Source organism: Dunckerocampus dactyliophorus, chromosome 5, assembly GCF_027744805.1.
Source record: "Dunckerocampus dactyliophorus isolate RoL2022-P2 chromosome 5, RoL_Ddac_1.1, whole genome shotgun sequence".
Classification (NCBI taxonomy): Eukaryota; Metazoa; Chordata; class Actinopteri; order Syngnathiformes; family Syngnathidae; genus Dunckerocampus; species Dunckerocampus dactyliophorus.
The window spans coordinates 22242122-22259199 of record NC_072823.1 but is presented as its reverse complement, the minus strand read 5'-3'; the positions used below and the strand labels follow the sequence as shown (position 1 = coordinate 22259199).

Below are 17078 nucleotides of genomic sequence, written 5' to 3'. Positions count from 1 at the left end.
CCTCAGCGGTCCTTACAAGCAGAAAGCCAAGCAAAACTGATCCCAAGAAGGTTCTCACAGAAACGACGTCCATGACTCCTCTAGTTGTCACATCAGGTCCGTCTCACAGGATGTGTTCTCTACTTATCTGCTGGGCTTTACGAGCGCTATGGACTTTTCCCCGCCATAAACGCATGACATGCACGCATCTGTTTGCCCATAAACCTCAAGACACTTTAAGAGGAGCAGTTTTAGCAAACACGCATATGCTTTCAGTTATCATTGAAGTTTCAGTTAATTTGTCTTTAATGAGCCTGACTTGAACAGTCGGGGACAAAACAACGACATTGCAGTGTTTGAATAATATTGATATACAGTATAAATGACGTGATGCAGTGTGAGTGAAAGACAAACACACAAGGGTGTGATAAAACACATTTTAAGAATACTAACTACAACAAAATCATATGTGGAAGGTGTTGGCAGCTTCTCTTTGTCCTCCAGTGTCAGCGTGGTTCCCCTGGTGGACGTCCTCACACATCAGACGTCTGGCTGAGGATGGATGTGGGACACATGAACTGCTTCAACAGCATGTTGACCTTCTCTGTGTTTCCTCCCATGCTGCTGGAGACCAGAACACAGCTGATGTTAGCTTCTGTCCTCCATAAATGTCTTCCTGAACCAGCTTTCACACTGAAACTGCATTGTATTTGCAGGTTAGTCACATTTGAACTTTCTTAACTGGCATATAAGTGTAAAAAGAAGTTAGGCGCTGTGTAATAAAAGTAAAATAAAGTATAATTATTCACTCTTACAGATACGTAATGGAGAAGGACAAGGAAGGCATGATAGATGATGATTATTTCCATTATTTCCTATGGGGAAAAAAGTCTTTGTAAATATTGGAGGGTCCTGCGATGCATTTGCTTCTCACCTCTTCTTGACGCCCTGCATGCGATGCAGGAAGGCACAGATGGAGGTGTGCTTGGCTTTGGAGCGCAGGAAGTCCGCATACCTGTTTGAGAACTCGATGTCGCCCAGCTGCCTCCTGCGCTGCCTGAAAAAGGGATCGGAAGCGCTTGCTTTTCTTTTATGAGAGCCTGATAGCGGAGGCGTCATTGAGACACATTCTTTGTAACCTCTGACCTTTTGAGCAGTTAGCCTCCAGTACACAGTGAGTGTTGTTTGTAAAGTCACCTGAGTGGACGCTCCGTCAGAGCGTCTGCAGACACTTCACACGGTGCCTTCAGGCATCTGCTCCCAGTCGGGAAACTTTCCACCTCATCTTCATCCCTGCGGATAACAACACTTAGACAACATCTTGACCACTCACTCCTTTCTCTTGCGAGGACCTTTTGCTCATGTGACTCTACCTGACAAGAAGTGATGTGCTGAGGTAGAGGAGGGCTGACAGCACCAGCAACTGAGGCACTGATGACATCATGACCATGATGATGATTACCTGAACACACGAGGTAAGCTTTTATATCCTTCCAAAGTGGACTATACACACTAATCATGCAACATGTAATACTGTGTTCAGCCACTAGAGGGAGATATTTTTGTCTTGTTGAAGCAGTTCATGAGTGTCGGAATAGTTTCCACCGTAACATTCATAGACAGATAGCGGTAGATAGACACTAGAAATGCACGGTAGATAACCAAGTGTATCCTACTAGGCATTCTCCAATTGTGTGTGATATTGAATATGTAGATGTAGCAGAAATGTTACAATAATAAGGTCAGCTCCAATGAAAATGTTCAAAATTTAAAGAAAATGAGAGTTTTGGGACAGAATACACATTTGGGATAGAAGTAAAACCAGACCTGCTGATGTTCTGCTCTGCTCTTGTAGGTTCTTGACTGGAGAAACTTGTCCTGCAGCGTCCAGACACGGTTTGACCGCAGCTCAGACCTTCAAGACGTCCGCTCTTGTAGCGTTCAGGTATCGACCCGGTCCTGGCCCGTTTACACATAAGCTTCTGAGTCACATTTCCCAGTGGTGCCATCGATCGGTTCTTTTCTGGGAAATGTTGGTCCGAGGACTGCTGGTTAATATCCTTAATGAGTGCTAATTAGCTTCCTGCTGTTTGCTCAAAATGAAATCATCATTGCTGAGTATTGATCTACAAACATACCTTTCTGTGTTTTTATTAGGACAAATTCTGGTTCTGTTTGCTAGGACGCTAGCAGGCTGATAACGCAACATGACGCATGTACAGTACGTAAAGTCCACATATGGTCCTTTTAAAACAGCCTGCATCTCCAAACTAGTAATACAGTAATGTGAAAATATGGTGCATGTATTCAAAGCAAAATGCACAACGATAGAGATCAGAGTTAATTTTATTTATTCCTACATGAAACAAGAGGCTACAGCAGAGAGTTGGGAGTCCACTGGTGGGTGCATAGGTCTCCTTGGAAGGGTCCAGCATTTAATGGAGTTGCATAATAAGCTAAGTGACTAGAACGCTAGTGGTTCGCTACATTGCCTTATGCTAACATGCAAAATGACATCTACGCTAGCAACACTGACATAATTCAAGCTAAATATCTCTCTAAACAAAAATGTCCACAGCGTCTTTGTCTTTGTTCGCTTGGTTTGGATCAGAACATGGAACATTTAGGTTGTCAGAGGCTCGCTCAGTAGAAACACACCATGTCATCTACGCCAAGTCTGTTGGGGCCCATGAAGAGCTCTAGGTGATGCTACATTACACCTGCACAAACCGTGAGCTAACTGGCTAGATGAGGCTTGTGTGGCTGTGAGATGCTTATTGGTTCTCAAGCATCCTGATGACACGTTCAAACATCTGTGCTACACGTAGATAACCGCATGTGGCACTACAGAGCGGCATCTCGGATGTTGGGGTTTGCTCTGGATTTGCTATTCTCAACTTCATTTGCATATCAAGAAGAATAAAACGGTCATAGTCCGACTCCACAGCTGCAAGTGGGCTCAGCACCGGGTCACATGACACGGTTTGGACTTGACCTCTTGAGGAATGCATGACCCTTGGAATAACGAACATAGTTGTTCCTTAAAAACGTAACAGACTAAAATAAATACAAATGTTTTAAGAGTGACTTTGATGTGCGACTGAAGTCAGAAGAGTGCAGTGGAACTGCCAAAGTCAAACGCTACTAAAGTGGAGTTCAGTTTCGACCTTTTCAAATGGCTTCATTGACAGCAGTGGCCATGTTGACATAAATGACGACACAAATTCAGAATGTAAAATCAGATATGGCCTACAGACCCAAAATGGAGTGGCTGACCTATAAGACTAATGAGGATCACGAGAGACGAAGAGCAGAGTCCACGTACAGCAGGTCCGGACCAGTCCAAGACAAAAACCAGCATTGCCTTCAAAATTTGAACTGAAATGAAAAGACCATGAACACAACCTAGACTCTGCACTTTGACTTCACTTGACACTTGTCATTTACACTGAAATCGGACTCAGATCAGGACTCGTTTGGCTACGTTCACACTGCAGGTCAACTGCTCATATGTGACCTGTGTCTGATTTTTTCATGTCAGTGTGAACGGCACAATTCAGATTTTTTCTAATGCGACTCAGGCCTCATTCGTATGAGGATATACAGTAAATCCGACATGCGATGCGACTGCAGTATGAACGGTCAGGTCGCATGTATCCGACCCAGACGTACGTCATCGAAAGGTGTGTATTGCCGTGCTTATCGAGACTTTAAAGGTCCTCACGGATGTAGGCAGTCATCGAAAGGCGTGGTTTATCCTGCAAGACTCGGATAAAGCTATTCAACGATATAGGCAAAAGTTTTTCACATCCGAAAAAACTTTTTTTTTTTTAAAAGGTATTAGTGAAGCAGCAAAAAATCCTGCCCTCTTTCTTCTTAATCTCCTACACGGAATCATTTGATTGAGAAAATATTGACTCCCGTTGCACAAAATCATTGAAATTGCCACCAACTCATTAAGGAGAGCGCTCAAGCAATGTGTGCGTCGATACTAAAATAACGATCCTTGTGATACCAGCTCTTCATGCTCTAAAGTCGATTCTGAACTCAAAATAGTGATACTTTTCATACTTAAGATATTGTATATGATTTTGTCCTTTGTTTTTTCTGATGTTGTATATTAGCTTGGCTATATTGTAAATCACCCCACTACCTCAGCATACTTGGGGGTTTAAAGTAAATCAATAAATTATTATGATGTCTTGTATTCTTCATGATATGATTTGAAATACTGTACACTGCTTTTTGAAACGTACCAGACACATTAGGTGGATTTGCACATAGTATCGGATCTGTATCGCCCATATCAGCCTGAATTTTACCCAGTATCGAATCGGAAATGAAATCAATGGTGTCGCACATCACTACAGCACACACTGCAGCAATCTTTACTTCCGTAAACACACGGAAATGCGAGTGATGTCGTGCTTCTGTGCATGCACGTCACTTTCCAGACGCTTTGAGTTCACATTAATAAGTCGCATTTGTTTGGTCATGTGAACGACCACATAAAAAATCGGATTTAAACAAAAAAAATCGGAATTGGGCTTCATACCCTGCAGTGTGAGCGTAGCCTTAGACTTGATGTAAGAATCCAAACTCTTGGGGCTGGAGTTTTTTGGAAGTCGATGTTACTTTGCTGGTTTCGAGGGGCAGGCGGTTCTTTCTGGTACCTTGTTGAGTTTCTCTTCTGGACATTTGTGAGCTCATCAATATGGTTCTCAACAAACAGAACCAACCAGACGTGTTCATTGTAAAACAATTGAGTGAAGTGTTGCCGGTTCCATGCGGTCTGAGGTCTACATGGAAGAGGTGAGAGTGAGGTCATCAAACATGGCTGGTTCCTCAATACCTCGTGCAAACAGCTTGATGAGCTGGCAGTGCACTCTGGGAAAGAACAAGAGACGTGTTCAGACAGACGTGAACCAGGTCTGAGAGAGACCCGGGCAAGAGAAGTCGCAGTACCTGACATCGATGGCCGTGTGGCTCAGGATCTCGCCGTCGCAGTTCCAGTTGCTGAAGGCAGGCGAGCAGCCGCAAGCCGGGTGATCCCGGCAGATCTGGCTGAAGATTTGGTGTTTGCTGTTCTCCAGCAGGTCCAGCTCCAGGTCCGAGTCGCTTTGGCAGTAGCGTGGCGTGAAGCGGAACCGGCGGACCCTGTGCACCTCCACAAAGGACAGGTCAAACTGCAGGAGGATACACGCAGACAATGAAGATGTTTGATGTCAACTATTAACGACAAGTCAACCAAGGTTTCCTGACCTGGTCGTCTTTGCTGGTGTGTCTCAGGAGGTGTCTGAGAAAGTTAAAGCGGGAACACTTTCTGACCAGGATGAGGTCCGTGGTGCCGTCGGCCAGGTGGGCAGCAGGGGACAGGCCTTTAGGGCTTCGGGGACAAGCACAGCTCATACTGGCGGCGTTTATCGCCAGGAACTTGCCTCGGATTGTCTGCCAGCCGCCGTCACTTTCTGCATCAGGATCACATATTTGACGTCACAGGTTTGACAACAGCTTCTTGTGCTTGACGGCGTTCCTCAGAGATCCATTCATGAACCACAGTCATTTTGTACATCCAGCGACAATCAATGTGTCAATGTGACATTCGATTAAAAGTCCATGTTAATTTTGTTTGATTAGAATTAAGTTATGAAAGTATTTTGACATTTTGGATTTGTTCAACTCACCACTGTCCAACAGCTCATCTGTCTCGTACTTTTCAGCTCTCTCTGACAAAAGCTTCTTGTTGTCCCGACAGACCAAACAGCTGTGCATGGACATGAAAACATTTGTACTGATTTTACAAATAGACCTCCTTTCCTAACCACTAACCCAAACCTAATCCTACCCAAAACCCATCTGTAGTCCCAACTCTTACCCTAACCCAACCCTAGTTGATAACCCAGCCGCTAACCCTTATCTAATTCTAGACCTAAACTAACCTGAACCATAATTCTAACCCCAACCCAAACACCCTTGTCTTTTCCCCAACCTTAACCAGTCCAAACCCAAACCCTTCACTTATTCTAACCCTAACTCTAACCATAGCCCTAACCCAACTCCATCCCCTAAACCTTGCCACAGACCCCTAATCCTAATCCTAACCCCAACTCAAACCCTAGCCGCCACTCTTAATATAACCCAATACCTAACCTTAACCCTTGTGGTTGCTGCTCACCCTGATCGACACCTGGAGGTGTCCCTGGGTGCTCCAATGATGCCGCTGGCTGGCAGGTAGGAAACTGTTCCCTCATAGTAATGATGAGTAAGGAACATCTTCAGACCTGCGGGGGCATTAAACACTCAAGTGTCAGGATGGTGCATTAAGTCTTCCTGTCACAGATGTGCACACCTGCCAGGTCGTATCTGGCCGGTCCCATCCATCGCTTCCTCTCGCTATCGGTCAGCACGTCGCCATAGAATCCGTATCCCAGCAGAGAGACAGAGTAGCGCAGGAACAAATTGTTGTGGTGAACCGAACATACGTCCATCGGCTGAGAGTCACCTGAGTACAACATGGGAAACTATTTAAACATTTTCCCCATCTTTATGTATACAGTAAGACCTCGTTTATCGCGGTTAATTGGTCCCAAACCCGACTGCAATAAATTCATTTATGCAAAGCAGGACTCCTTATTTGTAAATCAAATATTTTCGTAGATAGAGCATAGAATACCTGTTTACAACCTAACAATACAATACAATACAATAACGCCCTTACAGTCACCTTTACACTAATATTACCTAATATAGTAGCTATAACCAGAGAAAATAAGCCGTTTAAGACATAAATAAGACTCGTGCTTGTGAGTGTCAATATATGTCTTCCAGACGTGTGGACAGGAAGTGACGTTGGAGAATCAGAGTTGAGTTTTGGTTGGAGAACAGCCACATCAGTACCGTGTGTTATTATTATGATTATAATGATGATTATTATCACTGGGCCCGCACGGTGGCCTAGTGGTTAGCTTGTTGGCCACACGGTCAGGAGACCTGGAAGTCTCTGTGTGGAGTTTGCATGTTTTCCCTGTGCGTGCGTGCGTTTTCTCCGGGTACTCCCAATTCCTCCCACATTCCAAAAACATGCATGTTAGGTTAACTGGCGACTCTAAATTGTCCATAGGTATGAATGATTGTTTGTCTATATGTGCCTCGCGAATGGTTGGAGACCCCGCTCTTGCCTGAAGTCAGCTGGGATAGGCTCCAGCACACCCCTGTGACCCAAGTGAGGATAAGTGGCATAGAAGATGGATGGATGGATTATTATTATTGTGCCTTTTGTGAGATAATTCAAACCTGCAATAATTGTTGTTGACAGCAATCAAGTGACACCTAGTGGCCAGTGTAGACTACAGTTTGACATCCTTTAATCCCTTAAACTGTATTTGTATTTTAATTGATTTAGTTATTTTTATGCTTGGAAATGCTTAAAATACGTAAAATTGCTTCATATGCATGTTTTTTAAACTAATAATAGGCAGCAGTCAACCACAAAACAGTGGCCATTTATTTCTTAATTATTTTTTGAAACACCACGATAGAGTGGGGGTGCGATGTTCAAACTGGAAAGTGGAGAGGGACAACTGTATATTTACTATTCAAATGCAAAGTTATGTGACTGACCCACTATGATGTGCAATGCAGAGGTTACGGGGTCATTGGTGCCCACCGTGGCGAAGCAGATGCAGTCTGTGGAGCCTGAAACAAACAAATGAGGACCGTTGAAAAATCTTAAGGTGTTCAACTCCAGTCCTGTAGGTAATGATGCACATTAAATAAATGGGTGCCAATTGCCACACACAGTAAGTTTTTTTTCCCACCACAGCACCATCTGGTGGATCCGGTGGGTCACTGCCTTTTTCTTGTTGTTGACTGGAAAGGACGTACATGGCCAGAGGTCTGCTGTTGATACTAGAGTTTTTAACTATTTTGGTGGTTTCCTGACTACACATGATCGGAACAGCTTGCTGACACCCTCAACTTCAACTCGGACAGGCGAGAGGGACAGATTCTTGGAAATAAACATGTTACAAGTGCTGACAGCTGGTAGCAAGTCAAGCTAACCAGCTAACTGCTAAAGTTCAAAGCGGGTGCCTAGCAACAATGCCAAACAAAAAGCAAAATGATACTGATCCTGGAAATCCAGGGCCACATTCAGAACACTGCCATTCTGGCAGGTGAACTATGGGGATTTGATATAATATGACGCCTCAGAGATTGTAAATCCGGGTCCACAATCAGAAGCAGTGCCAACCTGGGATGAGGGTTTGATATTATATGGCCCCTTGAAGAATGTAAATCTGGGTCAACAATTTGATGCAGAGGCAGAGAAAGTTTGGATGTTATTTGAGACCCTGAAGGAGGAGATGAAAGAGCAACAGAAGGAAACTGTAGCACAAATATGGCAAAATCTAAGAAGTCTGTAAACACAGAACAACAGCCTCAAGATGGGCTTTTTAGAGATCTATAAAAAGGTCATAAACCTTAAGGAGGAAAATAGAGTACTGTGCAAGGATACCAAGGCACTACGGGATGATATCAAGGTACTACAAGATGATAATGTTGCCTTGCATGCTGCTCTTAAAGGGTCACTGACATTATTTATCAACTTTGCTTAAATATGTTCTACTGTATATTGTTTATAATTTGGTTCGTTTTATAATTTTGAAATTTGTTTTTTGAAAGCGAACGGTAAATTTGTAAAAATTACATTTATAGTACGTGGTGGGAGCCATTACTAATAGCCATCCTTGAAAGGGGCTGTTTCTGGAAGTGACACCAGCTAAGGTGAATTTATCATTCACTTTAAAAAAATGAACAACATAGAACATAATTACAAACAACACACAACATATTTAAGCAAAGTTGATAAATCATGTCTGTGACCCTTTAAGGGGGTTAAAAACTCTATGGCGGAAAATAAAGCACTACAAAATGACAATCAAGGTACTACTGGATTATAATGCTGCCTTGCGCGCCACTCTTGAAGAAGAGACAGAAGCAAAGGAAAAAAATAATTGAACAAATGAAATATACAATTGATGAGATGGATAAGAATCCACGAATGAACGATGTGATCCTCACGGGGCTCCGAATTATACTCAGGACAAATGCCAGGGCAGTCCAGAACAGAGAAGAACCAAATGAAATGGATTTTGCTTCAACAAAGCAACAAATTGCCAAATTTCTACAATCGAAGGAGGTCAACACCATTGATACATGCATTCCACTGTACGGCAGAAACAATGCCACACCTGTCATCATTGTTAACTTCACCAACAGGGAATTCAAAACTGCACTGCTGAAACAGGGAAAGAAGCTAAATACGTCTACATGAATGAGCATCTGACAAAATGCAACGCTGACATCACCAAGGAAGCGTGCAGCTTGAGGAAGCAGGGAAAGATTAAAGGTATTGGGAGCGCCAGCTGGCAAAATATACATTGAGCTACAATGGAGGGCCAGAGGAGGCAAGAATGCTTGTTGTCGAAGATATCAAGGAGCTGGATAAATATTAAAGATCACACTGCCATGACAACAAGGAAAATGGATGCTATAAGCCACAAAGAAAGAGCAATGCAGTTGGCAGATGACATTCCATAACAATTCAGGAACCCATGTATCTACATTCAAATGTATCTACACTCACAGTACGACAGGCAGGACAGGAGGACCTGGAAGGGAAAACCTTTAGCTATAAAGGATCTATAAAGAGGATGGTATTATCTGGACAACTATGGATTTTTTTTTTCCATCTGCTTTTATTATATAGAAGAATAATGTAAATCGTGCATGTTGAAAACAGGAAGTGAACAAATGTAGGTAGGATAAAATAAGCTCTGCTTCTTCCTACTCCTTTTTGGACATGCGGAATTATGAATTGTAACATGAAGTATTCTAATGTAACCTGTATGCATGTTCGAAATAAACTAAACCATAACCATGCAAGCAGACTGTAACGGCCAAAAGTGATCTGTGTCTTTATCCGGATTTGCACCAAAATTAAATAATGACGTTAAACTGGCTGCATTACTAACTTGCAGACTAAAACAGAGGCAAGAGAGTCCACTAAGACCGTGTTCCGACCTGCAGGGATGATTCCGATGCGCAGCGAGCAGCTGATGAGTGTTTCATCTGGAAAGTTCACGTCGATGCCACCATCTTTCTGTGTGCGGGAGATCAAGCCGTGGACAATCTCGCTGAACATGCCATCGCCGCCGACGCACACCACACTGAGGTGGGTCAAAACAAAACGTTAGGGCTGTGGCGCTCAATCCCCATGCTGTGATGTGGCATCAGCCTGGACTCACCCATCAAACTTGTTTAGCTCTGCCCCCTCCCTCAGGTGGTCTCTGGCGTGGTTGGCATACTCTGTCACTATGGTAACGGAGGAGCACAACTCAAGTTGCAAGCACCAACAACAGGTGAAAGAAAAGAAGCTTGCTGATGTACCGATGACGTGCACGGTGATGTCGGCGAGTGCAAACAAGGGAGCAACCTTCTGCTGGTAGACGCGCTTTGCCTGACGCTTCCCGCCGTACGGGTTGATGTAGACCAGCAGGTGTTTGGGTCTGCTGGCTGTGAGCAACACAATGTAACGTTACACACTATCTACCTGACACATCTATGACTGTGTGTTTCTTTGTGTGTGTTGTCGTACTGATGGCTGCTAGCTGCTCTTTGATGATGTTTACCCAGCGATGACACAGCGCCACGTCTGGACACATGAAGGTGACCTTGGTACACCGCCAGCGGTGCTGCCGACACCTCTCCACGTAAAACACTGCAACACAACACAACAAAAATGTTAAAGTGATAAAATATATTAGTTGCTCAAATTCCAATCAGCGCGTTTATTTAGCGACAGTTGATAATTGGAGAGATGTTTGGGAAAACTCAATCAACTCAATTTAATAATGATTGGAGTGCATGAGAAAGCGGAAAGGTGAAGGTAGCTGTCTTTGACCACATGCTCATTTATGAACAAGTATATTGCACAACACAGCAGCAACAGAACCAATGTTGCAATAGTGTAAGGCGCAAACTGCCGAGCCAACATTAATAGCGCGGATAAACAACAATGCAGCAAGTGTAACGCAGATTACTTTCACACAAACAGCTGAGTAGCGACATTTTAAAGAGCATGCAGAGCTACAATAAATAAAGCTGCCGGATACTGACCACTTCAAATGCAGCAACTATCTTATAGTGTCTCTATTCTTCAATTTCTCTTGGAGATGAATAAAGTATCTATCTACTGTATCTATCTACAGCCACAACTGTTGTTAATGCCAATGTTTACACAGTGCTAACGAGAGACCCTGATGGTTATTTGCTTTTGTAGACCACGCAACCAGACTACGTAGTCATGGTTAATTCAAAAGAGGCGTTAATTTGAACATTTATCTTAATTTTCAATGTGGTCAATATGAAGAAATGTTGTCAAGAAATGTTAGTATTGTTTCTAGAGGTCTTTATTGCTGTGTACAGGTGTCTTCCCATAGGTGTTTCCTGTGTATCAATGTATTTGCACATTGTATTTTCATTCATGTATTTGTGTCACCTGTGAAAGACCGCCTGCAGTCTTTAATCTTCTTCCAGCTGCCATCTTCTTTGCTGCTTTCCTCCACTTCTTCTCGGACGCTGATGATCTCTGACACGTGCACACTGTGACACACGCCTGCTCACATACACAAACACACAGAATTGTATCAGATTTGAAATCCAACATTGAAGTGATACATGAATGTACCAATAGACAGCACGTTGACTCCTTTTATTAAGCTATTGAATTATCTTGTAATGTTGTATAATGCGCTGTATTTATAGTATATTTACAGCACTGATTGTGTTAACTTGAATTTATCTGCCTTGCTCTGATTAGATTGCACAACATAAGCGGAAGAAGATGAATGAACGGATTGTCGTTTTCCTCTAATCGACTAAGAAATAACAAACAACTTCCTAGTTTCCATTTAAAGAGCCAGTGCACACAATCAACTATTATATAATGATAATTCCACACTAACACAAGGAAGACAATGCACACACACACACACACACACACAGCTGGATGTCACTTGATAAGATTGTTTCCAACAAGTCCTGTTCAGACTTTTGGGGACACATGTTGCTGTCCTATCAGAAGATACAACACATCAAAACACAGACCACAACAACAACTTGTTGTGTTGAATATAACGAGCTGTATTCCAAATATGAAAAATCCTATTTGTATTTATTTTTGATAGACCTCATTTGGAAGAAAACTCAGAGACGCGTCTCGTTCTACACATTCTACACATCCTTCGGTCTGCAGACGAGGAGAGGTCCAGCAGAAGATCTCCTACCTGGTCCTGGGCCGTGACAGAACCGAGGAACACACAACCCTGAAGGTGAACCACACGGTCACCAAACACACACAACACACACCACGGAGTGTAACCTAAGAGTTCAATCAATAGTCAGGACGAAGGACAAACATTAAAGATTCACTAACACGTTCTGCTTCTTCCAGTCTGCTGCCATGGGGACATAATGTGATACACAGCTGGACTGAGGGCAGTTGAAACAGAGACCAGAAGCCTGCAGGCAATGACCAGAGCCCACGTGTTTAAAGCTCAATGATCTACTAAGCCTTTATTTTGAAATCTCTGACACACTTCCTTGTCAACATGTCATACAAAGATTACATGTGTCAATCCAGAATGATTAACAACACAACACAACTTTTTGTTATCTTAGGGATAACTTTTGACCTCAAATGGCCCTGTGAATGGCCCCTTAGAATTGATGTGTTATATTCTGCATTGTTTTCGTGATTGTCAAACATTTGAACAAAACATATAAACAAACATACACCACTGGGCCATAAATCAATCAACTTTTTTATGATACATAACTTAACTTTACTGTCCATTATAATGAAAAATAGTCGATGTTGATGGCGGGAGCCCAACGGATGTTGCTAGTTACGTAAGCGGATGTTTATCAAATAGCATTTAATATTAATATGACAGATGTCTTAGTTGTGCTGCCCAACTATGAATTACGTGTCTTCAAATGTGTCATCAATGCATCCTAAATGACCTTTAAAAGACCAAAATGTCCTTCCTTTATCCTTGTGACATGGAGGGAGAAACAAAGAACGACAGCGTCCACAAGGTTTGGGTCTTACTGGGTCTGAACGCGTGATACACCGGGCTGGAGGCCTGCCTCTTCCAGGTGAGCAGAGAGCGGCAAAGGCTCACTTCGTGGGCGACGTTTCGGACGCGCAGATCGGATAAGAGCAGCAGCCTCACCGGCCTCTCCATCTGCTCCGTTCCGTCCTTCGGGTCCGGGTTCCGGGGAAGGTTACCTGCGCTCGGCCATGTCTCCGTGAGGCCCACGAAAGGACAAAGACGTAAAACCCCCACGAAGTCCGGAATTCGGCTCGAGTTGCACCGTGTAGCGGATTGTGTTTTTTTTCTAAGACATAGCGGTTACTCACCGGAAGTGGGAGTGGCCTAACGGTGCATTCAATTGCTGTCGGAAATACTCGATATTTTAATAAGAAATAATTCCATGTTCTCAGTAATTGGACGTTTTAATAAGAAATGATTCGATGTTCTCAGTAATTTCACATTTTAATAAATAATTCCATGTTCTCAGTAGATGCTTTATAGAACAAATCGTGTTCCTGTATAGTGTATTCATTACCTGTCGTGAGGCTGCAGTTTGCTCACACAGCACATAAAGGCGTCCCTCCATACGGTACAATATTTACTTCATACTGTTGTATTTTTGGTCTTAAAGGGGGTGGGGTGGCTAAAAGCTAAAAAAAAAAAAAAGTTTATGTTAATGTTTTAAGGCTGCAAGACTTCTTTGAAGCAGAAGGGGGTGCTGTTGCTTTAATTAAGATGTTCGAAAGGCTCCTTTATATTTAGATAACGGTAATAGACAACGTCAGAGCACACTGACACGCAAATCGTCAGGCAAACATGTTACATTTCTGGTCTCTGAAGTATTTAAGTTACTCTGGTCTCTGAAGCATTGAAGTTACTCAACAAGTACTCTTGTAGTACTTGAAGGTTCTGTCCCTCTTCGAATCCAAACTACAGTGTTTTCAACCAAAACATATAAGAACACCACCACCAGCTAGCAGATGTTACCAATAGTGGTTTAAAATAACAGACTGAACAAATAAATGTCTATATTTGTCACAATTCGAAGGTAAACTTTGTAAGAACTTCGGACAGAAATAAAACCTTGGCGTAAATGGCTTTTGCTAACCGCTGTCTCATATGCAGTGGTGTGAAAAAGTGTTTGCCCCCTGATTTCTTTTTTTTTTTTGTGGGTTTGTCATAGAAATGTTTCAGATCATCAAACAAATTTAAATATTAGTCAATGACAACACAACTGAACACAAAATGCAGTTTTTAAATTAAACTTTTTATTAAGGGAGAAAAAAATCCAAACCTACATTGCCCTATATTAAAGGAATAGTTTGGATTTTTTGACATGAAGTTGTAAGACGTCCCCATCAGCATTGTAGTTCAATAATAGATACTTACCCCCCACTTGGTCTCCTAAGTCCAGTTCTGGTCAGATTTCTGTGATGAAGAACGTAGTTCCACTTAGTTGCTGGGGACAATTAAGTAAAGAGTTTGGCTTCTCAAAACAATATGCGTTGAAAAGATTAACACATTTGAGTCACAAAAATGCCTTCTCAAAAAAATAAAAACTCACCCGCCGTATCCCTGCGCACTGTCACCTGTGCGTTCATGTGAATGTGACGAAGACACCCGCATCTTCTTCCGCTGTGGAAGACATACGTAAACAACATGGCCGTGGCGCTCCGTCGCGGAAGTAGATGCGAGTGTCTTCGCCACATACACAAGAATGCACAGGCGACAGTGCGCAGCAATACGGCGGGAGACAAATATAACGCCGAGCGTTTTGTGAGGTTTGATTTTTTAGACAAAGCATTTTTGTGATGCAAATGTATTTTGCCAAACTCTTTACTTAATTGCCCCCAGCAACTAAGCGGAACTACGTTCTTCATCACAGAAATCTGACCAGAACTGGACTTAGGAGACCAAGTGGGTGTTAAGTCGCTGTTATTGGACTACAATGCTGATGGGGATGTCATACAACTTCATGTCAAAACATCTGAATTATACAGAATTATAACTCTTATGAGCTATATATATTTGTTATCATCATTATATTTGTCCAAACAAATGTACCTTTATTTATACCAGGCATTAAAATGCATCAATAAACTGAAGAAACAAGGGTGGTCTAATCATTTTTTCCATGACTGTAATATTTAACAAGTTACTGAACAAGTGTAGTAGTATTCAACGAGTTACGCAACCGCTGTTGAGGTACTTAACAAGTTGCTCAACAAATGTTGTTGTCGTATTCAATAAGTTACTGAACAAGTATCTTTGAAGTATTTAACGTGTTACTTAACAAGTGTCGTCTTCGTATTGCTTGACCCTTTGACTTTTGAGGTCATCGAAGCAGCAGCCTCCTCTGCAGAGAAACCTGGCAGGCAAAGATGGACGACACCAGTGGGACGCTCGTTTCAGGTTGTGATGGATGTTGCTGATTGGCTCACGTGATGGCAAAGGTGAGAGGGGGTTGGTCAGGGTTCTGGTGTTGAACACAGACAATGTATTGTGACAGTTTGTCTGTCCAGCTGTGTCCACTCACGCAATGTCATGTAAAATGGACGATGGCAAAGCAGCAGAGCAGCTGTTTGAGGCCTTTGTAGGTCAACACGCCCAAAGAGCAGACAGTCTAAAGGTCAAATAACTTTCACAAATTTGTGTTTTTGCCCTTTAATGTTGTTTTTTTAATTTAATAAAAAAGTGAAGAAAAAACTGAAGTGGCTTTAATGCAGTGGTTCTCAACTGTTGGGTTGGGTCTCAAAAGCGGGTCACGGATCCATTCTTTGTGGGTCGTAGACAGCGAGTCAAAAATTACATTAAAATATGGAATATCAAACTAATGTCTTGACTTGTTTTTTCTTTTTTTACTTGAAAATTACAAATAATATGATTTTGTGGTCTTATTTGGTGCACTTTAAAAAATATATTTAATTTATGCATGATTTGCATGCAGTTTTCATGTCCTTCCTCATTTCCTTGACAAAATGCCTTCATGCAAAATGCACTTTGGACATGTAATTTTGTGTATTTATGGTTTAATAGATGACATAAGCAATTAAAAACAAAAACAAAATACATTTAGAGAATTAAATACAAGTATTGAAAATATATAAATAAAATAAATTAATAAATGAATAAAAAAATAGAAAATAAAAGTGACTTAAAGAAAAGTGTAAAAAAAAATAATATATATATATAGAAATAAAAATAAATAAGGTGGGTTGCAACTAATGATCATTGGAAAATGTGGGTAGCAGGTTGAGACCATTTGAGAACCTTTGCTTTGGTGCATCCCATGTCATGTGACTTTAAAGGTCATTCCTGCACTTTGATTGGTCCAACAGCCGCCCCATCTTCTCATTCTGCATTCATTACAAAAAGACACTTAAACCTGCATGTTAAAAGGTCTTTAAGTTGAACCTCACTGAAATTAACTACTGTATCTCCCCAAAACAAAATTAATTAATACAGTTAAACTGCACATGTTGGAGTGGCCTTTTATTGTGGCCAACCCGAGGCACACCTGTGCAATAATTATCATGTCTAATCAGCATCTGTGAAGTGAATGAATTATGTTTATATGCGTATGTATACAGGAGGCTGGGGAAGCAAGGCTCCTCCTCTGCTGGAGGAACGGCGTACATCCAGGATGATGGCTTGTGGAATGACTGCTTCTCCTGCTAAGGAGCTAGTAGAAGGTTGATTGCGGATGTTCAGATGTGGATTGATTGGCAATGCGCCGAGTGGCTCATGGCAAGAATGGATGGAAACACTTAGCAGCCATCAAACTAGGTCACATGACAGTATATTGTATTGCAAATTTGGTCATTAAAGCTCATCTCTAGAAATACAGCAAAGAATAAGATGAACAAGGAGGATGTTTCACTGAGGCTGAGCATAAAGAAGTAAATTAAAGATGACAGGAAGCTGCAAATATTCCAGGAC

The 17078-nt window shown here is 42.1% G+C and overlaps 1 protein-coding gene across 1 annotated transcript; it reads right to left on the bottom strand.

Annotated features, from left to right (window-relative positions):
• Window positions 1-2313: 2313 nt before the first annotated feature.
• On the bottom strand, window positions 2314-13463 carry LOC129181888 (ceramide kinase-like). Its single transcript, XM_054777627.1, has 13 exons — window positions 13154-13463; window positions 11540-11656; window positions 10637-10759; window positions 10429-10554; window positions 10287-10353; window positions 10063-10208; window positions 7600-7674; window positions 6329-6481; window positions 6155-6260; window positions 5664-5743; window positions 5242-5447; window positions 4945-5165; window positions 2314-4866 (listed from the first exon to the last, which is right to left on the bottom strand). The coding sequence occupies exons 1-13, from the start codon at window positions 13287-13289 to the stop codon at window positions 4779-4781; spliced, it is 1644 nt and encodes a 547-aa protein (XP_054633602.1). The 5' UTR covers window positions 13290-13463; the 3' UTR covers window positions 2314-4778.
• Window positions 13464-17078: the final 3615 nt, after the last annotated feature.

Excerpts from the sequence above, each read along its gene's own strand:
- LOC129181888 (XM_054777627.1), bottom strand. The coding sequence starts at position 13,289 with ATGGAGAGGCCGGTGAGGCTGCTGCTCTTATCCGATCTGCGCGTCCGA. Across the intron at positions 10,555-10,636 it reads AGAGCAGCTAGCAGCCATCA|CCAGCAGACCCAAACACCTG; the intron begins GTACGACAACAC and ends TGTTGCTCACAG. Across the intron at positions 6,482-7,599 it reads TGCATTGCACATCATAGTGG|GTGACTCTCAGCCGATGGAC; the intron begins GTCAGTCACATA and ends TGTTGTACTCAG.